This window comes from Notolabrus celidotus, chromosome 15 (genome assembly GCF_009762535.1).
Source record: "Notolabrus celidotus isolate fNotCel1 chromosome 15, fNotCel1.pri, whole genome shotgun sequence".
Classification (NCBI taxonomy): Eukaryota; Metazoa; Chordata; class Actinopteri; order Labriformes; family Labridae; genus Notolabrus; species Notolabrus celidotus.
The window spans coordinates 19,579,585-19,602,344 of record NC_048286.1 but is presented as its reverse complement, the minus strand read 5'-3'; the positions used below and the strand labels follow the sequence as shown (position 1 = coordinate 19,602,344).

At 39.7% G+C, this 22,760-nt stretch overlaps 2 protein-coding genes across 3 annotated transcripts in view; both read right to left on the bottom strand.

The window, feature by feature from the left end:
* camsap2b (calmodulin regulated spectrin-associated protein family, member 2b) overlaps positions 1-14,274 on the bottom strand; it is a 47,765-nt gene extending 33,491 nt beyond the window's left edge. Inside the window, exons 1-2 of the mRNA XM_034703780.1 lie at positions 13,597-14,274; positions 3,230-3,489 (exon numbers count right to left, since the gene is read on the bottom strand). Of these exons, the coding sequence (XP_034559671.1) occupies positions 3,230-3,489; positions 13,597-13,735 (399 nt within the window). The 5' untranslated portion in view covers positions 13,736-14,274. The remainder of the gene's footprint in view (positions 1-3,229; positions 3,490-13,596) is intronic.
* Positions 14,275-15,646: 1,372 nt separating this feature from the next.
* Positions 15,647-19,670, bottom strand: ticam1 (toll-like receptor adaptor molecule 1). 2 transcript variants are annotated; one of them, XM_034703750.1, is made up of 2 exons: positions 19,388-19,670; positions 15,647-19,172 (listed from the first exon to the last, which is right to left on the bottom strand). In XM_034703750.1, exon 2 carries the CDS (start codon positions 19,029-19,031, stop codon positions 17,226-17,228), a length of 1,806 nt encoding a protein of 601 aa, XP_034559641.1. In that variant the 5' UTR covers positions 19,032-19,172; positions 19,388-19,670; the 3' UTR covers positions 15,647-17,225. The 2 variants fall into 2 exon arrangements, with proteins under 2 accessions (XP_034559641.1, XP_034559642.1); XM_034703751.1 differs by having other exon boundaries at positions 19,454-19,670.
* Positions 19,671-22,760: the final 3,090 nt, after the last annotated feature.

Below are 22,760 nucleotides of genomic sequence, written 5' to 3'. Positions count from 1 at the left end.
AGTGTTTCTTGTTGTTTTATTTATCAGTATGTAGACGTGTGTCTTGGTACACAGCTACGAACGTGTAGCTATGTGGCTATGCTAACTAGCGCTAGCACTTATCCATGACAAATGAAAATCATCCACTAGATCTTCAAATCTGCAGACGTGGGAGTAAAACCGACCTTTGTGTTTATTAAGACAGCCTACAACTAGCATGCCTCCCTCCTAAGCTCCTTGTTAGCACACATTTGTGCAGGTAATGAAAAACGGAGGGGGGATTCAGTATTATTTTATACAGTCTATGGGCTGAACAAGCTCCGAGCTCTGACTCCGTGACAGACCGGATATTGTTGTTACGTAACAAAAACACGGAAGTCTGAAACGGCTCGTTTCACACACATTTACAGAAAGGTGGAGAAATCAAAACAGGGGCAGAATGGATTTTTTTCATTCTCTGGGGGTTTGTAGACATGCCAGGGACCCATATTTCAGTTAAAGAACCATTAGAAAGTCAATTTTGCATGATATGTCACCTTTAAAAAAATAAAAATCTGTTTTTTTCTTAAATCTTCATCAAATGTCTGACAATCCCCGCAGCACTCTTCAAATCAGCTCACACCAGAAACGGCCTCAGCAGAGCGCGCGCCGTCGCCGTGTCACTCACTCCATCGTTGTGCACACGAGGAGCTGGTCAGTGTTGTGTCTGGGCTGACAATGGCCATCAATACCCTGGCAACAGTCGAGAGGTCATACAGTGGCAGTGATCCTTCAACTGAACCGCCAGCGAATGAAGAGGCAGGGGAGAGCAAAGGAGATGAACGTTCATTACGCACAGGTGGACACTGGGAGACACCGGCACTAACTGTGAGGGTGCGCTGCAATGATCCAGACGCAAGAAAATGCAGTGTTGCAATCATAGACTGTATAAAATATGGACGTAGTATCCGTGACGTCACCCATCTGTTCCTGAGCACTGTTTTGAAGCAAATCGACAGCAGCAGCCATATTGGTAATGCGGAACTCAACCAGGCAGAGTTTGACGTAGTGTGAGCCTCCTAGCCAATAGCTATGTGTCACGTCAGTCATGTCCTTATTTGGGAAAACTGGTAATCTTAATATCTTCTGAACCTTCACGTTAGAAAAAAATTCACCATTCATTAGCTTTGTAGGGCCAAGCCGTTTTTTGAACCAGGCTGTAAACATGTTTATTAATGCTGCAAAGATCGTCTTTTTCCCATTCATATCTATGTGGTTTCCGGTGTTTCTGCAGCCAGCCTCAAGCGGATTTTCAATGTATTGCAGTTTATAACACTTCCGCATTGGCTTCATCGTTTGAGACCGGAGTTTGCCGCTTGGTTGCAATGAGTTTTTCCATAGGAGATATGGCATGGCTCCTTTTTGTGACTGGCTCTAAATCAGCCCTTAGGTCATCCAGCAGCTCAAAAATGGCATTGCTGGATAGACGATATGTCTCTACTATTTTTACTTCTGACAGTCCAAATATGTTGAAATGCACACAGAAGATTCTCTCTCTCCGTCGTCTGTCATTGCACCTATACCTCCTTCTCGCCACAATGACTGCAGCCATTTGTGTGTAACGCTGTGCCAGTTTGCACCTGCCTTTCAAACTTGCTAAATAGAGACACAAAAACACCGACCGCAATTGATTGCAGGTTTGATAAACCACATTGAGGGTGCTAAATGATTACATTTGCATCTCCTCCTCCCAGTATTTTTCGCGTTCTGATAACCTGTAAGTATTCTGCATAGTCATGACAGCAAACACGCAAAATGGATTGGGCGTGCTATTTTGCTCATTTGACAGATGCAATCTTCTGTGAACCCGGTTAGTACATCTGCTTTGCGCGCGCTTTCAAGTTTGCACGTGTTTTTATAAACGTAAACCTTTAGTAGATCAGGCCCTATGTGTCTAATGTAAATGTATCTCTATGTACAAACTGTCTTTTCAATCTTGCGTTGGTGGTCTGTGTGATCCTGGAGTAAGAACTTGACCAACACAGACGAAGACCCTCTGCTGCAATATAATATTAAGTATGCAACAGTAATGCCTGATCAAGTGATGTGATTGGATAAGTGGCATTCCATGAGTGCAGGTATGGAGAGCAATATCACACTCAAGGTTGAGCCATTTTACTGAATATCAGCACTGTGATTATTTTCAGCACATGACTGAATCACAGAAGAGCTGATTTTCAGAACCACATTACTACCTCTCATCATGTGATGTTATTTAGTTAATAGAATTCAGATCAACAGGTTGAGGTGGAGTGATACATATACTGTAGTCCAAAGTCCCAGTGGAGTTATTCTGTATCAGTGCTTATGAAATGACTCTAACCAGATTTCTTGGTCAGATCTAATGGTTGTATAATCTAATATTCTAGAGGCCATTTCCTAATTAATATCAATCAATAATGAAAGCAATTGTGCATCCCTTCCTTATTAAGTCTTTCATTGAGTTCTGCACACATTATTAACAACACAGTACAAGAATATATCTTCTTTATGAAGTGAGCTGAGCCATGTCATGTTTGCCCGGTGCTGTAAAATGACACAGATGCTGAAGAAGAGAGTAATGGGTTGCTATAGGAAACCCATCATTAGCCAACGTTTTCCTCTCAACAGGACAGATCTTGGAGGCCAGTGTAACTGTGCCACACATGGGGCTGTTCACACAGACACACTATCAAATTTCCTATGGGGGGGATACAAATGCTACACTCCAACCACAATCCAATCTGGTGTTTTCACAGTCCAGGAACAAATACTTGATTTAATAATCAGTTGCCTGAAAAAAGACTGTTTGATTTAAGCTTTTTATTCATCATACGCTGAATGAAACTTCTTAAATGTTGGATGTATTTCTCAGTTTGTCATAATTCTCAATTTTTCTGGGGGTTTCACTCAAAAGAAAGTAAATTTGAGATGTTATTTTGAGCTCTGTAAATAAAATCTGTGGATTTGGGTGGGGTATTTTTGGGTTGAATTTGATGTGTTATGGATAATTTATATAAAATGATCCCTTCTTTTTCCCCTCAGCTTATTTACCAACAAACCTCAACATGTACTAAAGTTGGTGTGAAATAACCAGATTGGATTGTTTGATTCATATGCTTATTTTTTCAAAGTTCACTAACAAAACATTACCACTTCTTAACTATAGCTGTAACACTTCCAGAACATCAATATATTCTCAATCCCATAATCTGTCAGTATCTCCACTCACCATGTGTATGGGCGTGCTGGTCAGGTCTCTCTCAGTCACCAGTCTGTCCTGGTCTGTGACGTAAAGGCCTTTCTGGGCCAGGGCCTGGATGACAGCATTGTGTCCCAGTAAAGGTTTGACAGCATCACTGCGGAGGATCAGGCTCCCTGCCCGACAGTAAAGCTCTGCAGACTGTAGCAGGCAGGCCACCGGGGGCTTCAGGTGCTCCTGGTTGTACTGGTCCTTGTAGAAAGGCTCAACCAGCTCCTCTGGTACTGCGTCTATGGGGAGCAAGGAAGACACAGAAAAGGAGTGAGGTCATGGTACATCTTCACCCCTTGTCCTCCAGCTCCATCTCTGCTGTGACACCATCATCTACAGTGGATCCATGCAGGCAATAAAAAAAGCTATGCTGCTACTATTTCTATGTTTTACAGTTGTTCTTGCTATGGCATCCCAATACTGTTCATCAGAGCTTTATCCTCCTGGCCACATCAACTCAAAGCTTGTTGCACTGCAAACACACACTGACTGAGATATATATGACGTACACTATGGAAACATGCAGGATATTATCACTGGGACATTTTGACGCTAACACAGAACAGAGTGTGTGGGTCAAAGAGTGGGTTCAATCAACCAAATGACTAAACATCATCACCCTCACTAGTCGGAACCAGAATAACTAGTCGGTTTAACAAATTAATGAAGTTAAGGTGTTAACTTAGATTCGGGAGCAGGACCACGCCTAAACCACACCCTCAATCACCTGACAAGCCTTCTTAAACGTAGCCAGCCTACTCCAACTGCTTGTCCGTGATTCTTTAACCCACCCTCCCTCACCTTACTCTACTGCACTTAACCTATTTCCTTGTCCTCTCCTACTCAACTCGTGCTCGCTCCTTCTATGCCCTGTCTACTTCCAGGTACAACCTGGGTCAAGATCAGCTCCGGCAGGATAACGCTGAGACGGAACCCCCATCCTGAGTCTCCTTCTGCTGGGCACACCACGCACAACTAATTCATTAAATGTTCAACTTATATCCTTGTGTGGCGTGGTCCTTGCTAGTGAATTAATATGTATTATTGTGTGCCAAGAATGTCAGTCATATTTGTGTCCAAGCTGTAATGCACCCACCTGCCATGAGCCAAGGCTGTATTGCAATAATGTTATAATGCTCTACTGACTGTAACCCTTAAGTTCAGATGACAGTTGGCCTATCCTAGCACAGGGGGGTTTGGCAGTATTTTGATCTAGAAAAATGAAGATAAAGTTGTGTGTGGCCTGTGTCTGGTTAAAATGGGAGATAACTGGAGCAATGTGTAGACAGCAGAGGCATGTGGACGTTAACCAGCAAGGAGGACCGTGGGCCTGATGAACAATCAACAGTAAACCACTTAAGACCCTTGTGATACATCACATACATGTGCAATCCTTGATTTCCAGTGCAATACAGTATCTCAACAACCACGTGCAATATTGTAATTCATTCTATAACATATTTTATTATTATATTCATCCACTAAAATTTGCACTCTGGCTTAGGCAAATTCATTTATTTATATCTAGAATTTTTAAGGTCAGTTTTTAAGTTTCTATATTTATTGTCCTCACTGTCTTGTTGTGTCCTTACTGTCTTGTTGGTAAGTACCTGTGTTCCATTCACCACATCAAATTCCTTATGTGTGTGTGTGTGTGTGTGAGCTCACTTGGCAATAAAGATTTCTTGATTCTTGATTCTGTGGTGCTAGCTCTGCTAATGTTCGCCACACTCGGCAAACCAATTTGTCATTTTTACCTGCAGACTCTGTGATCCTATGTTAAGCTGTGTTTAACTCCCCACATTTCATAAATGCATAACACTACTGAATACAAAGGATGGATGTTGTAACTGTATTGTCTTTTACTGAAGCTAGTTGTTTTGGTGGTTTTCAATTACTTTGGACAAATTATTTCATACACGTATCCTTCAGTTTAAGCTAACTATCTAAATAGTGTATACATTAATTTTAATTCACTGTTTCACACCTTAAAACTAGGATAATCATTTGAACTGTTTATCACTTACTATAATAACGATTCACAAATCACTTTGACCTTGTAATGTCAAGCATTAGCTATCTTTATCAACTACTTTTGCAGTTGTACACATTTAACTGTTGGCCGTCAATTTTAGCTCAGTCTTTCAACCATTCTTCAATTTCTCTTATCTTTCAAGTGTTCACTTTTTGTCATTTCAACTGTTTTTCCATTCATAATCATTACAAGCCTTAGCTGTTTAAGCTGTTAATCCACCACGCTTAGCAGGTTAGTTAATCCGTTAATACATTTGTTTGAGCCAACTAATCATCTAATAACTATTTATCCAGAGATTTTAAATATCAATTCAACAGTTTCATCTATTTATCGTTTTAGCTTATCATTTAACCGCTTGGCCCTTACTTACTTTCTTTCTTTCACAATTCTTTTTATTGATTTTGTAATTACAGTGCATGTAAGCACAGTGTAAAAAAGGAGATACAAAGAGTGCACCAATGGCAGTACTTCAATACAACACAATAAAACAATTAATACTGGCCTTTTCATGACCATAACCCCAAGCCCCTCCCACCCAAACCTCACATTACCTACATAAGAAAAAAAAACAACAACAACAACAACAACGATCCTTAACTAAATAATACAAAAGAAACCAGTTATAAACAAATAATGAAATAAAGATACAATGGACAATTGAAAAAAACACAAACAGACAGACCAAATTAGGTAAAATAAATAAATAAAACATAAATAAATAAATAAACATTAAGGCATTAAAGATAGATAGAAGGAAAGAGAGAGGGGAAAGAGAGAGGGGAAGGGGGGCAACTAAGCTTCATTTGGGTGAACTTTGTTTTGTTTAAGTATTCAGTGAAGGGCCTCCAGGTCTTGTCAAAATAACTTCTTGACCCAGCAAGTGAGAATCGGATCTTCTCAAGTTGAATTTGACAAAGAATCTCCCTGAGCCAGCTGTTATGGGAAGGAGGGAGCGTACATGCTTCCACCTGAACAAGATTAGGTGTCTAGCTAGCGGACTCGTAAAGGCTAGGATGTGCCGTTTGGTCGCTGAATGGTTGGACACTCCAAAAGATGGGACTCTGAATAGGACAGTAAGTGGGTCAGGGAGAAGGACTGTGTTGAATACTGTTCCCAGTGTGTTAAAAATGTGACTCCAAAAACCTTGTAGTTGCGGGCAGGACCAGAACATATGGGAGTGATTAGCAGGTGAATTCTTGCATCTGTTACAAGTGTCGTCAGTGTCTTAGTAACGCTTGGCCCTTACTCCGACTGTTTATCACAACTGTTTATGTTTCAAGCTGAAACTTTAACCTGATACTTTTAGATGCCTGTGAAGAATTCTATGCTACTGAACTAATCCTCATTGCTGAGAGCAATATGTGGTATTCAGTGCTGATTCATCCACACATCATTTCAGTCGAGTTATAATTATTGTGTTCTCATTACTTGTGCTATGACTTCCTCAGGTTGGCAATCACCCATCAAAGCCATCAGGTCAGTTTGTGGTGAAAGGGAAGCTTAAGCATAGAGCCAAAGCGTGTGTGTGTGTGTGTGTGTGTGTGTGCGTGTGTGGCCTGAGATGAAGTGTATGTTACAAAGCAGGACTACCTTGTAATCCTGTTACCTCATTCGGTAAATCTGATTTGAAGAAAATAGCTTAACCCAACACACACTCACTCACACACACACACACACACACACACACACACACACACACACACACACACACACACACACACACACACACACACACACACAGAGCAAGGACTCATTCCTTCCCTCTTTACTTTGTTGCTGTTCACCACATGTTGTGACTCATAGTTATACCACTCTTGCCATAAATCTATCACTGAGTGACACACACACTAAGTTGTCTCTGGACCTCTATCCTTTCGGGAGTTTGCATGTGACACACTTTTTAAACACTGCGGGCTCCTGTGTGAGTGTGTATTCCTGGTGTGTGGGGCAATTTCCTTTCTTCCTCTGAATCACACTGAGGAAAACAAAGAGCAGTAAAGGAATCCATCTTAAAGGACCAGCTTTCTGTGCTTTAATCCTTCTAAATAACAACACTGCTAGCAAAGAGCTCAACCAAACAGCGTAATAAAATTAAACGTTTAAAGCTCAAACAGAACAAATCCATTTAGCATGTGATCAAGCCTCAGCAGTTTTCCAGTGGCTGTGGTTAGCAACAACCCCCCCAATCAACACTGGGTGATGGGAAGCTATTTAAAGAAACAGGCAGATGTTACATCAAACTTCATAACAAATCCTCCTGCATCAAGGAACAACTTGTTTAGTTTTGTTATTAGGCTGGTTAAATGAGCTTTACTTGCATGATTCATATCTTAGTATTGTATTTAAGAGGCATTTGGGTGAAGTAGAGCTTGAAGAGCGGTCCCCAGCAGATAAAAGCTTTTCTTTACAGATGAACCAGATTAACTAAAGCTTGAAAGTTAGTAAAACAAAGATAAACAGTTGACTACAATAGCAGGAGGAGTACATTTTCTAGAGTTCATGAAAATCTGCTTCGTCAAGTAAAACCCCCTCTCCTCTCCTTTGTGTTTGCCATCAAAGAGGAAACTGACAGGATGTAGCTGCTACAGGAAGTCAAGGCATGGAGAGGACTGCTCCCCTGGAGACCATGAGGATCATAGCTCAGCATACACAACATCATAGTCAGCGGTGTTTGTCTCTGCTGGTTAACTGCTCTTTGACGGGGAAAAAAAATCCAGGCAGGAATGAACTGTTAATTCTCTCTCATTACATGTCTTTGTCAGAGCTTGAATTCCCAATGCATAGACTTTAGCTTAGAAATGTTGTAAGTACAAAGTGTTTTTTTAACTAGCTCTAATATATTTTTTCAGCAAAGAAGAGCTCCAAAGACAATAAACAGGTTTTGTCCATTTAAGCTAGTTTGACCGACTTGTAATGTATCAGTTCTACAGAACATTATTGTTCATTTGGAGTCTTTCCTCGACCCACTTGAGAAATGTAAGTCTATGTTTTAGCTTTTAGCTCTGTTTACAATTTCTGCCAACTCATGGAGGAAATATCTGGTACTCTAGCTTGGGCTTTATAATGCCTCTTCAGGAACCAAGAAACTATCTCTGTATTGTATTGCAGCTCTATTCAATTAGCGGCCTGCCGGCCACATGCGGCCTGAAAGCAACCCTTGAGTGGCCTGTAAGCAACTGTCGAGTGATTGTGACTTGGGTCTGGCAAGAAAAAAATCTTTACTAACACTGACAAGTTCTTACAAAAATTTCAACATTATTACGAACATTGAATGCAACACTTACCATAACCCAGCAACTAACCCATAATGCATTGTGTTGTTGAGGAGGAGGGTTTGAAATGTTAACATTAGCAGTTCTGTACAGGTGAAAATAGCATGTCTTTATCTGCCCTAAAACGAAAAATCGGTGTTTGAAATGTGAAATTTAAAGAGTAAAGCAGTATTTCAGCATAGGTTTAGTAGTTTTAGTGCCGCTATTTTATTGTGTTTATGCCCTTTTGGATGTGATGTTAATAAACATTGAGTGTGTTTGTTATCTTATCTATTTGTGTTTCTTTTAAATTGTTAACTTTGCTCACTGTCTGCTAAAAATGTCCAGCTCATGTCCTTAGTCTGAAAATCCGGCCCGACCAAATATTCAAATGAATAGCCTTGCTATATAGTCTATCGTTTAGATGAACTAAAACAGTAAAGCTGCAGGCTGAAGACCAAAACATTGTGCTGAAAGAGTTTAAACGTGTGGGTCTGCAGAATTAAGTGCTTATTCTACCTATAATCACATCTTAAATGTACAAATATTGAGTATACAAGCTTCTAAATTACAATGCTTGATGCTTTTGTCTCAAAAATACTGAATGTTTTTGTTTTCTATAACCATCTCAGAGTCTTGCTTAATGACATATAGACAGAATATATGCATTAAACCTCCAACCTTATGATTAACATGAGCTGTATGATGGCTGTCCTTAAAATAGTTTTTTTTCCCAGACTACAAGCTAGATAAGTTAGCAGGCCGCATGAGCTAACCCCTCATTTTGAGGCACTGCAACATGTGAAAGACAGAGCAGAAAACCCCTGCACTGCTGTTAGCTGATCAAAGCCTTGAAGTTGCTTCACTGCAGTAGAGCAGGATGCATGTTTCCATTCAAGAGAATCCCTAAACCATCAGATTCCACTGATCAGTTCCCTCACAGCTTTAGAGGCAAAGCATTATTTCCACTGCCACAGCTGAAGGACATACTCCCATGGCTTTTCTTTTTTTTCTTATTTGAAGTGATGTTGTCAGAGTAAAGAGATGCATTTCCAGCCATGTTCTGAATAAGCTGAATGAAAGTTAGTGTTGGTGATCTGTGCTGATGCTGTTTACATCACTGCTGTGATACAGCCAATATTATTATGGTGCATAGGTTAATAATTTGATGTAACCATAGACTGTATAAAATATGGACGTAGTACCCATCACGTCATCCATCTGTTTCTGAAGCGCTGTTTTGAGGCCAATCGGAGGCGGCAGCCATATTGTTGCTGTCGAGCGACTGTGACGTAAAGAGGCGGGCTTTGAGCCTCCTAGCCAACAGCTACAGTGTTCCCGCCTGTCAATCAAGTCAGCTGTGCCTCTCATTGGAAGACTCGTAATCTCAATATCTTCAAAATTGCCGCAATATGAAAAAAATCCCCCCCGTACAGTGTGTGCCGATCAAGACATGAGCTATCCAAACTACACTCGTCTTTTGTACCAGGCTGTAAACATGTTTATTTCTGCTGTAAAGATCGGCTTTTTTGAATTGGTGTGTATGTGGTTTCCGGTACTTCCGGAGCCAGCCTCAAGCGGATCCTCGATGAACTGACCGTCACTGAAACTATAGTTCAGATTTCTGTCTGACATTTCAATGACCAAATGTGATTACAGGACCTCACTGTAGTACAAAAATCTGGCCTATCCAGAATGAAGGGGCATTAAAGTAAATGAAGAATGAAGTTAAACAATGTCAGCTGGTGTCCACTAACCACAAGCTGTATTAGTCTCAAGAGAAGGGTTAAAAACAAATCAATACTGCTCACATATTGATTGACGAGTTAATTGATCTTTGTGGACAGACCACATCAGACACAGACACATTATTCAAAGCAAAGCTGCTTCATGTGTTTCTAAGCATGTCTTTAACATGAGCCTAGCACTTTAGCACTGTCATTAAACTCTGAGGCGAACCATGTTGGTACTCTTTGTTGCCTTGAGACGCATCAGGATTTCAGAGTGGAAATATTAAAGCTGTGCTCTGATTATCATGACACACCTATTCAAAAAAGTAAACGTGCACTAACACCAGTCCAAGATAATCTGAACAATATGAGATATTCTTTCAATCACCAGTTACCAGTATGGCGGCCAATATATCACATTTTTCAGCTGGAATGAAAACGAAAGTGTTGCACCAAAACGACAAGTTTAATGTCCAGGAAAGGATGCTTTCTTTTCAAAATAACCTAATAATTAAACACAGTAAACCACTATCTGCTTAGCATTAACGGTGCCTTTGGATGTTCTGCAGACAGTGCTGTGAGAGCTTTGTAAGCTATATGGAGTCTGAGCATGCTCTACTGGACAAACTACATCACCTTGTACCATATCATCATCCCAAGCTTGTTTCTGCATCTTATGTGCTGTAAGAAAGTTTATCATGTATGCAGACACTGATTAATCTGTGATAGGCCTATTTCGGCCTGCTAGGGACTTTTCAGTCTTCTCCTGTTGTAATCTCCCTCTCCCTCTTCTTCTGTTGTAACTGTGTTTTTTCTGTCTGGAAGAGTACATTTATATTTCCACTTCCTATATGTCCTGCAGCTTGCAAGTAAACCTCTCTTAAGTCTCTATACACACCTTTCAGCTAACAAGAGATTAGTTACATCCGACCATCACCGAGTTCAGACCATCGCTCATCTGTCCGAACTAGGCCAAACAAGGCTCTGAGGACAAGTTATGAATTGGGCCACAGTTTTCAACAGTGCTGGGAGCTGAAACTGTGTCACTGGAGGGAAGGGAATAAACATGGAGGCAGTTACAGTATGCTAACAGCCGTAAGTCTTATGAACTGAGAACAACTCTCTCACATGTTGATGTCCTCTACTTTTTATGGCGCTCTCTCTTTAACGTTACGAGTGGATTGTGTGCAGCTCTGTTTGGCACTCACTGTGGAATCAATGGGCGTGATTCAGTGGTCTGTCTTAAGGTCTCTCTGTCTATGTTGTGGCTGCTTCCTTGAAGACTCTGAGTACTAAGGAGCTGGTTAAAGCGCTTATTAGAAGCACGAGTAAACCTTTAGGGTTCAAAAACAGGCAGGAGTTTCCCCTTATGAGTTCAGGCTGCCAAAGCTGGAGGGCAGGAGACAGGCCAGAGCTAAGATACTGTACATGTAGTCATGTATGGAGGAGGATTATCTGTAAACAAATGCAGATTGTTTTACTATATGACTCAATTTCAATGAGACTGTGAAAACTATTGTAGGCTTCAAATTATATGATTATTCAGTTGTTTTTAATGAAAACTTAGCAGCAAGTTTTTGGGAGATTGGGTCTTGAATTGATGATGTCATTTTCAAGCAACTATAAAAAGTGCTCAAATAACTGCTTCTTGTCTTCTATGAAACTTAACTGATTAGTTTTTGTTTTAAAACACCAAAATATGGATTGTTTCAATTTCTTTCAAACAAATATGCCACATACCCTGCTTCAGGTTACTTTGTCTCCTGTGCAAGGTAAAGTAATATTTTTTCAGAGCACAAGAAAAACCGGTAAGGTAATTGTACATGAAAATACGCCAGATATTATCTGTTACATGCTTCCTAGTTGAGAGGATTTGATACAATATCTTAAATGATTGGAAGTTTGGACTGGGTCTTGTTAAAGTGTTATGAGCATAAGACTTTAAAGTTGAAATCCATTTCCTCTTTTTCAAAGACTTTGATCTCTGACCACTGTATCTCAGATTGTATCTGCTTTAATTAATCTTGTATTTTGTGAATGATTGTGTGTGTTTGTTGTTTCTAATGTACCTGTGATCTCGACGACATTGAAAATGAGGGAAACCTCAATGTCTTTTTGAGAATAAATAAAGGTTTTGAATTAAATTGAATTAAATAAGTCAAATTTTCAACAAGCATTTGCACTATTTGCACTTGACATGTTTAACTAAGTCATTCAATAAAAAAATAATCCACACATCCTGCGTATTTAACTTCTGAGACCACACAATCTTTAAGCATGTATCTGTGACCAGCCACCCTTAAGTGAATCTTGTTAGTAGGGATCAGCAGTCTTACATAATAGGTTTGGCCTGACTTCTGCAGTGAGGAAGAATTAGCATCAGCAACAAGTTCAATCAAAGAAATGTGTTCTTATACACCCTTTTTGGTTTGATATACATAAAGAACTAAGGGAGGTATTTGATACAAATGTGACTTTTAGTTGGGACCAGCTCTTTGTTGGACACCTCCACACATCCAATAATAGAAAATGTATTTATTTGGAATATTGAGCATAGCTGCCAGGAAAGCAAAAAACAGAAAATGGCTTACACCTGCCCCACCATCTATCGATGACTGGTATGATTTAATTTCTTCAAATAATTTATTTGAAGCTTCAGAAAGACACATTTGAGTAAGTGGATGTCTTTTATTTCTACAAAAAGACCTTCCTTTGTTTAAGGTATTCAAACTTACTTCTGTATATCAAAGTATTTATTATTTTCTTGTGAAACAGACACCCCACGTTCTGTCATTGGTCTTTTTTGTTGTTCTTTGTTTTTGTTTTTATTTAGTTCTGTCTTGTAAAATTAAAAAACAAGGTGGATCACTATAGATGACAAGTAACAAATGTAAATGTGTACAATTTGTAAACTCCAACTGAGATTCCAAACTAAAAAATAAAACTAAAAAAATAAAATGTGTTCTGAGCAAGGACTGACTTCTGATCTCAAATGAAAGCATTATGGAAAAACTCAGCAATGTAAACACATACATGAGTAAGAAATGTGAAGCCTAAGAGAGCAAAACTTTACACTAGTTTATTTTGAGATCTATTTTTGTCAATCTGCTGCTTGTCTACAGAAAAAGGAGAAATACATCTGTTTGTATCAAAGAGGGGAAAGTATTGTGATGTGAGTGTGGTCAATGCCTGATGTTTACATTTAGCCCTGCTTCTAACCCCTGTGTCCGACTCAACATCAGTCTATGTTATGACACATTAAGATGATGATCTTCAAAATATTTTCCACTGAATCCAGAGATGACAGGATTATAAGGCGCCACTACCTACCCGAGCCGAATGCCTTGGCCACAAGCCACGTCAGGCTGCATGATATCTTGGCCCTGGTGAAGTCGTAGTGATCGAAGCTCTTGATGGCAGGAACGATGAAGGTCCGTCTCATCCCTCTGTCATCTGCAGCATCTCCCATCTTTCCCCCCTTCTCTCTCTCCCTCTCTCGCTTCAGTGCAGAAGGAGGATCAGTCAGCCTGAGGAATTTCTCCTGACTGCTGATGACATCCCGTCCAGAGGAATTCAATGCAGCAAAATTTCCCCTTCTCCAGAAAAAAAGAAAAACTTTGAGCGTGGCCTGGTTGGTGGGAGAGCACGACGAGTTGGGTACAGAGAGAGAGCCCCCTTTAGATTACATGAGCACCATCCTTAGTTTTCTTCCCCTCAATTTTTCAGAGATATCCTTAAATCCTGATGGCACAGCGCAGTTTAAGCAGCAGGATTTCTGAAGATTTCTTCCATTCCCTGACATGTTTATCCGACATAACGGAGCAGCTGAGCGGCGGAGGCGGACAGCTGGAGTCCGACACCAGAGGACGGCCTCTCTCACTAACTAAAGACACTGTTCACCTCCATGTTGTTTCTCTTTTTCCAGTCTAACTGTTTTCCTCCTCCCTTTTATCTTTCTTTCTCCGCGGCGTCTTCCCTGCGCTTTTCCTGCCGCACTATTCGGAGGATAGAGCGCACTGCGCATGCGCGATCCACCCACCCAGTCCTCTCAGTCCTGACAGCAGTCAGCACTCACAGCAGCAAGGTGGAGTTCACTGGCAGAAGGATTGCAAAGTCCCAGATGTTGTTTCCATGGAGCATCTGAGCATGAAATACACTTTTTACCAAATGATTCAGTAAATATTACTCTGTAGCAATATACCGCCTGTACATTCAGGCTACAGCCTAGATAGGCCAATGTCTGAAACACACCAGAAATAGCAAAAAGTAGCCCACAGTAACCATTTTAACTTTGACATCAACAATTTTGAAATAGTATCTTAAAAACCTCAATGAAATAGAAATTGTCATCTTTAGCAGATATGAGACATTTTATGTTAAACATCTAATTCTCGATTTGTAAAGTTTTTGGAAGTCTTTTTTTTTTTAAGGGCATTGCACCACATGGGGGCCTTTTCTGTCCCAATGACATCAATGTAGGCTATACAAATGCACAAAATTGTAGAAGGAAGATATTTGATTTGATCATCTGTAAAAACTACCAAGAACTGAAAAACAGAAGTTGTAACCCGTCCCCACTTTAAAACTAAAAATTACAATGAAACTGTGATATGCATCCTAAATAATTATATATATATATTGCATTGTAGCTCAACACCACACTCCTTCTTCAATTGAAATACTTTTTTTCATCAGAATTCTATTGTGTATTAAGTAAAATGTGCATTTTAGTCACAGAAATTGCATAAAGTAGCCTACCGTAACCATTTTAACTTGGACATCTATAATTTTGAAGTAGAATCTTAAACACCTCAATGAAAGGAACTAAAAAACAGAAGTTGTAACCCGTCCCCACTTTAAAAACAAATATTACTATAAAATACAGTGAAAAATATCATAAATAATTATATACAGTTGTGCTTATAAGTTTTCATACCCTGGCAGAATTTGTGTTTTTTTTGGCCATTTTTCAGAGAATATTAATAATAAGAGAAATATTTTATTTTCACTCATGGTTAGTGGTTGGGTGAAGCATTTTTTTTTTATCAAACAACTGTGTTTACTCTTTTTATGTCATAAAGACAACGGAAACTACCCAAGAAACCATAAATTCTCCCAGGGTATGTAAACTTATGAGCACAACTGTATATATTTATATTTCATTGTAGTCCAACACCAAACTGCTTCTTCAATTTAAACACTTTTTTTCATAAGTATTCTAATGTGTTTTAGGTAAAATGCTCATTTTAGTCGTGTCCCAAACATTTCACTCAGTCTTAGCACAACCCACCTTATAATGAATGTTTAAAAAAATCCAACTTGGGTCTCGCTTATAAAGAAAAATGGCTTTGCAATAAAGAAAAATACAATTTTCGGACAATTAATTTTGATCACAAATATTTATTATTGAACAAGAAAATACCTTTCCCTTAAAATAAACCCCATAGGGAAATAAGACAACAGTTGATTTGCTTATAAACCAGTTTTTCAATTAATTGTTTTCTAAGACTTCTACCCCAATAAACTTGCATAACTTTTCTCTACCCAAGCCTTTACTTTGATCAAAAGATGGATGCCTTCTGTTTCCATAATGTGGATTTTCTTGAAAAATATTGATTTATTTTTGTCATTACTTTTTTTTAAGAAGCTATTAGGTCAGAAGGTCAGAGGATTTTCTTATGAAGAGCCTGTACAGACTCTTATGTGAAGATAATCAGAAGGATAAAGGACTTTAAGGGCCCAAGCTGCATCTAGTTATACCAGAGTTATAAAAGAAGGATGGAGCAAATATCTACATGCAGGGAAAATACTACTTCACCTCATTTCTTGGCATTTAGGAAAAAAATAAAACATGTCATGTCCCCTTAATTTAAACAAAAGGTAGCAAAACAAACTATATTCTTCCTTATTGTCTCCATATTGGCAGCAAGGTAGAAACTTGGACAGCTGTAATGGCTCTAAGTAGTGAATATAGTGTCAAATAGAGGCATTTTGAAGTATTTCCCATTCAGACAGACAAAAACCTATATTATGTTAATCCTGCTCTGATAATATGACACTTTGCTTACATCTAGATCCTCAAGCCTGGATTCACCTGAAACATGTAACACATAAAAACTAATTTCAAGACCTAATTAACAAAAATAAGTTCACCAGAAAATGATTTTAATAAGTCAGCGTAGTACATGTTTCCCTTAAATTGTATGAAAGGTTTCTCAGTTAAAAACTTCTTTCCATCATATCTACAGCATACAATGATGGCAGAATTAGCTAGAGGGATAGATACAGCAAAATGGGTTACACTGTGGGGCCTCGTCTGAGGCATCAGTTTTAGAATCTTTGCCCACGTGGATGGGATTATATTAAGAATAGGAATTATATAGTTTTGAAAAAGCACCTTCCCAAACAAGATGACACAGTTTATCACACAACTTTAAACACAAGCAAATAGTGCAAACAATATCGGGCCAACGTTTTTCAAAGACCTTTAACAAGAAAACAAAACAACATACATTTTTTTTTAAAGCTGAGGTATTTTGTTTCACTTATTACTGTCCTCTTAAAAACAGTGGCTTTTTTTTTTTACACTTAGCTCTGAAACTCCTGTAAAGGGAATGAGAAACAACCAACTTGTTACAGTGGTGCCCCCTTGAGCCTAAAGTGGGCTCTTACAGCTATGTTGAAAAGGAAGTGTATTTCTTATGTTGGTCAGTAGGTGGCAGTCCCATGCTAAATATCCTAACAGTCCTCTGAGCTACTCAGGAGACTATTCTATGGCTTTAAATCCTTAAAATGTCACTTAAATGCCCTGATTTGACAGTTTTATTGAATTTTTGCATGGTCTACCCACAACAAAACATCTGCTGGGACATCCTCACAGTGATTTTTACAGCATATTTATGTTAGTGTTAATGAAATATGATAATCTCTGTAATTTTGTGAAAGTAAATTACCTATCTTTATTCTTCCTCGCTCTCCCCCTCTCTGTAAATGGAATCATCATTGTCTGCACCTCCAGGCAAACCTACAGTCATTCGAGAGTCATTACCAATCATGATGTAGTTTGCCCTTTCAATATGTATATTTGGCTGTTGAGGCCACACAGCCCTGCCATCCCCACCATCCTGATCTTGTGGCAACCCAGGGCCGAGAGGAAGTCTTTGTCCCAGTAAATGTTTCTCCCTTTCCAACATCTCTGTTGCTTTACTTTCTTTGAGAAGTTTTTTTTGGTGCTCATTTGACTGCTTTAGCTCCTCCTGTTTCTTTTTCTGCATCTTCAGCATCTGCTCTTCTGTCCAGAGCTTTCTCTGTTTTTTAACCACTGCTGGAGTTATCGCCTTTTGTACTCTTCTGTCAAAGTTCTTATTCTCCAAGAGGGGATTTTTTGTCCGAATAACTAGGGGTATGTCCTCTCTGGGCATGCAGTTCTCCTGCGGCAGCAGAGGGATAACTGTGTTGTACTTGTGTTTCCTGTTGATGGAGTTAATCAGGGCTGAGTCTGCCTCAAGCTCTTGCATGGGGGTGTCAAAGTTGCGGGTGAGCAGCAGGAGGGTAAAGGCTGAGTTGTTGATAGCATCCTCTACACAGCGCAGAGTGCTTCTTCCAACTAAAGCAAAGTCCTCAGAGAAAATTGCGCCTGTTTGACCCGTGACATTTTCCAGTCTTTCTTTCAGGATCTCTGCCATGTCTACATCTTCTGGTGCGTGTAAGATAACAAATGCATAAAAAATTTCCTCTTCCTCCTCATCTACACTAGTACTTCTTTTCATTTCATTCGCAATTGGTAGGTTGGGCAAGAAAATGTTTGTTGCAGCAGGTTGTGGTTCTCTGGTTGGTTTGTTAGTTTGGTTTGGAGTTGGATGGATAAGACTGTTCAACTTGCTGCTCGCTTCAGGTGATTCAAACATCCCTGACTTTTCCTTCCCTGTTAACAGAGGAGGTCTAACGGATTCAAGCTCCTCGGATGTCTGAGGTGAACTTTCTGCTTCAGATTCACCGACAAGCAAGACTGGGGTGCTTATTTTTGATTCCTCTGATGTTTTTGCAGTACCTTTGTCATCTCCAAATGGGGCTGTTGCGGGCATACTGATCTCTAGTTCAGACGGGTAAGAGGGTACGGAGCAGCTGGCCTGCAGTGTGCAGGGCATATTTTGCCTCCTCTCTGACTGATCCTGAGACTGACTCACATTTAAAGCTGTGATTCCTTCATTTTGACTTTTAAGAGGATCACTGTAAGACCCAGACTTCAGATCTGTGCAGGAATACATCCACTCTGCAAACTCTGGACCACAGACCTCTTTAGCCTCTTCTCTGAGCTTAAAATACTCCAGATCTCCACCACTGCTGGTTTGTTGGTCATCCCTGGAGACAGCTCTCTTATATGCCAGATTTCTCAGTTGTTGATCACACAGCTTTTGTTCTGACAACACCTTAAAAATACGAGCGAATGCTGCCAGAAATTGTCCCTTAGACTCGTGAAAGTGACCACAGCGGACGCGGAATTCTTCTAATTTACCTCCACTCAGCTGCCAATTTTCAGCCAGATGGTGAGCAAGGTGGTTTTCCTTTAGAGTCTGGAGTTTTTCCAGGGCCTGCGCCTCTCTCTGGAGAACGATCAGACACAGGGCGTGTAAGATTCTATCTTCAGGAGACTCACCCAGCTGGAGTGTCAGGCTTAACAGCCGCTCCGGAGTTCCTTTAACCAGTGAGTCAAGGACGTCACTCAGTCCTGTCCCCTGATTCTCTTCTCCTCCCCTGTGACTCATTATCAGAGTTATTCGTAAGTCAACGTCCAATTTGTGACAGGAGCAGATATGATCACATTTGATTTTCCAGCATTTTCTTCCTCATTTCAAGATGCAAAATGTGGAAGAGAAATGGGAAGATTTTCATTGGCATTCTTGTGTCTGTAAAGAGAAAATCAACATTAATCAGAAGTTATGTCATCAAGGTATATACTCACAATGTGTGGGATCTTTTAGACTTGGCCTTTTGTTAAAACAAACTAGTCTTGTCTTCCTAAGCAGCCAAAATGACATGAAATGAACTAAGAATTGTTTCACCAAGAACAAACTGGCCTTTGAACAGTTGTTTTGACACTAAACAATAAGCAATTCCTCACCTGCTTGGACGTCTAGGCGCCATAACATCAAATGTAGCTTCAAGCTCAAATAAGGAAGTTGCTCACAGTCAATTTTCAGCTCACTTCAGCCGGCAAAAACCTTGTTTCTCCACACAGGAAGTTCTTCATGCACTTTGGAGATCAATCTCAGAACAATCAGAGGTGCGGGGCTTTTCTAACTTTTGATATCAATCTGGTTTATCTATTACCGAAGCTTCCCCAGCTGCAGGCCTCTTCCAACTTGACTGAACTTCACACAGCACAATGATGATGTCACAAGTGAAGTAAGGGAGCTCAAGAGGGACAAAAGACAAAAGCAAGGGAAAGCACTGTGAATAGTAAAAACCTAGCTCTCCACAGTACCGGAGAAGTACACTTTTCCAAACAGTTGCTACACATAATACATTGAATAAAATTATTTAACACCACTCTGAATGGGAGACCTGTATGCACCTGAATAATAAAACAAAATAAATAAACAAAATAAATAACTAAAGAGTGTGGAAGTATTTAGGTTTGCAAGCACAATAGGCGCCAAGGAGAGAAAACTTCTGGCTTTTCTCCCTCTCTGCTGAGGACCAAGGGTATTTTTATCCACAGAGGAAACCTCCAACCCTGTATTTACCAGGGGTGGGGTCACAGCAGGCAGAGTGCAGACCAGCGTCAAATCTCTCAATATGCTGCAGACAGAGAGCCTCTCTGTTCTTAGTGCAGAGTTCAGTGTGATATATTTGCTGTATGACCACTTCTGAGGCATTACAGTAACTCTATAGGAAGAGTGGGTTCTGTGTCTGTATTAGCATTTTTGGCTATGCATGATGTGCATTTAAAGAGTATCACCATTTAGCTGAGGGAAAAAGCACACGCAGGGAGGACCACAGTGCTGTTTTCTTTCTAAATGCAACCCTATTGATTACCCAGAGTATCAGGGTTGGCAACTTTGACTGTAAGAAAGTTATCTCAGAAATGAAACACACCAAATTCACACAGTTTATTTTCCTCTGTGGTCACGATCAGACCTAGACTCTCGAGTGTTGTTATAATCAGAGGTGTCAAAAGTATTCGCATTCATTACTCAAGTAGAATATAGATACTAGGATTTAAAAAGACTTCTGAAGAAGTTGAAGTAACGAAGTTAACGAAGTTGAAGTATCAACTCAAGCTTTTTACTAAAGTAAAAGTATAAAAGTTCTGGTTTCAAAACTTCTTAAAGTATAAAAGTAAAAGTAATGTAAGGGGGGAAAATGCCATTAATGACAAAAGCTTAGGCTGCTCCACAGGGGCCTATAGTGCACAACCCCACCTCCCAATAAAACATCGCTCTAAAGGCCATAATGACTATAATGTTATATTAATATGTTAATGTTGAAATACTTGGGTTGCACCTGTCTCAGCCACGTACATGCCCATTGAAAATGAACGCATTTTAGTACAATGCAACTACATTAAAGAACCATATATGTGTACTACTGAGCATTAATGTGTTTCATGGAGCAGAATATATGATAACGATTTGCCTATAAGTATTGTAATGGTGCAAAAAAGTCAAACTTCACAGGCATGTTGCTTTTATTGGAATTATGTACATCCAAGCATCAAGCACCCACACACATCCAAGACTCGGAACTACTTGTGTTGATCAATAGGGTCTTACTCAACACGAAGGCTAGATCGCTTCAAACTAATCTAGGCTAGAATATGAATAGAAATTGTGTGTGATACCATTTTATTCTATCAGAACCGAGCTCAAAATAAAACGGGTACTTTAAACTCTTTTCTATAGGTGTTTTTTTTTTCTTTTGGTTAGGAATGAATATGAATGTTTTGTTTCTGTTTTACTCAAACTCAAGCCATGCAGATTCTGGTGTGCTGGAAGGATGTACACACATAAAACATGAACACACATCGCCACATATTTCGTCAATGCTCTGTGACATTTGCCAACCCTGTCTTGACTCATTTTTCTTTCAACTGTGATGAAAACTGTGTTTGCTCCTCGCTGGGGGGGCTGTTCTGCAGCAGTAGTAGAGGAGACAGAAGCAAAAGAAAAAATTACAAAGTGTATATTTTACATCTATATTATCGCAGTAAACCATATTAAATTATTATCCAGCAAATATCCAAAGCACATACTGCACTTGACATTGTTTTAGCACAGCTTTTGCTCACAACTTTGCTCCCTTGCATGTTATAACATCATCTAATCAACATTTGCATTAAACTTAAGAGAAAAAGATCATGGCTTTTATTAAGAGGCTGCAAAATGTACAGTTGTGTTACACTCTAAGTTCAGCAAATTACAAATCACTCTCTAATATGTATATTGACCTGATTGTTTTTCCTTGGAATATAGAGGTGGCAACATTTTGGTATATTTCCTACCAAATGAACACTGCTCACTATGTTTTAGGAATATTGGGTAGAAGATTAAAGCTTTTTTTTCTAAATTAAGATCCTTTCTTTTTCAATAAAGTGAAACAAGAGATTCAAACCAATACTTTTGGTCAAATCCCTAACCAGGCATGATGTGCATGTTAATTTTCCCAAGACACACGAACATGCAAGCAGATGCACACATGAAAGAACTTGCTGAAAATAAGCGACACACACTCACACACAGCCTCAGGATCATCCTCAGTCGGTTACATAACGGGCTGCCAAACGTCCATCTTTATTGAGGTCAGTTCTTTTAACGAGAGACACGCTCTCCCAGCAGCTGTGTTAGTCAGCCTGGCGGTAAATTTGCCTTCACCTTCAGGGGAATCATATAGTAAGAGGCTCTGTCAGCTTGGCAAATCGTAACTCTGTACAGCGTAGTACTTCAGTGTTTGGAGAAAATACATTCTGACCTCTGCTTGTTTTTTGAAATTGCAATATGACATTATTTGGATGAAAACACAAGAAGCTCTTCCTTTATGTGCTATGTTACCATCAATAAAAATGCACAGATGTGTGTGTGAGTGAGTTTTCTGGCCGTGGGAGAGAGCCTTGAGGGAGACACAGAGGGGTCACATATAAGAGGCTTTAGGGCAGACAAGTGAAAAGGGGGCCCTTTCTTGGACAGAGACTACGGATTAGGATGAAAGACGTATGAGTGGGGGATGCTCTCTGTTTTTTATCTGTCTTACACCCTCACTGCATCTTCTGCATCATCCCTACATAAAATATGCAAGAAATAAAGAAGGAGACACAAAGACAGACACATTAATTGATACTGGGAGGGGTGTAACAAAGCTAAATAGATCAGATAGTTAAGGGCAGAGCAAAAATATGAACAGAGACCTTGACAGATCGATCGCCTCTTTAGAATTCGGTTTGCAAGAGGCCGAGAGAGGCCACGCATCGTGCTGCTCTTTTCCCAGCCACTTGATTC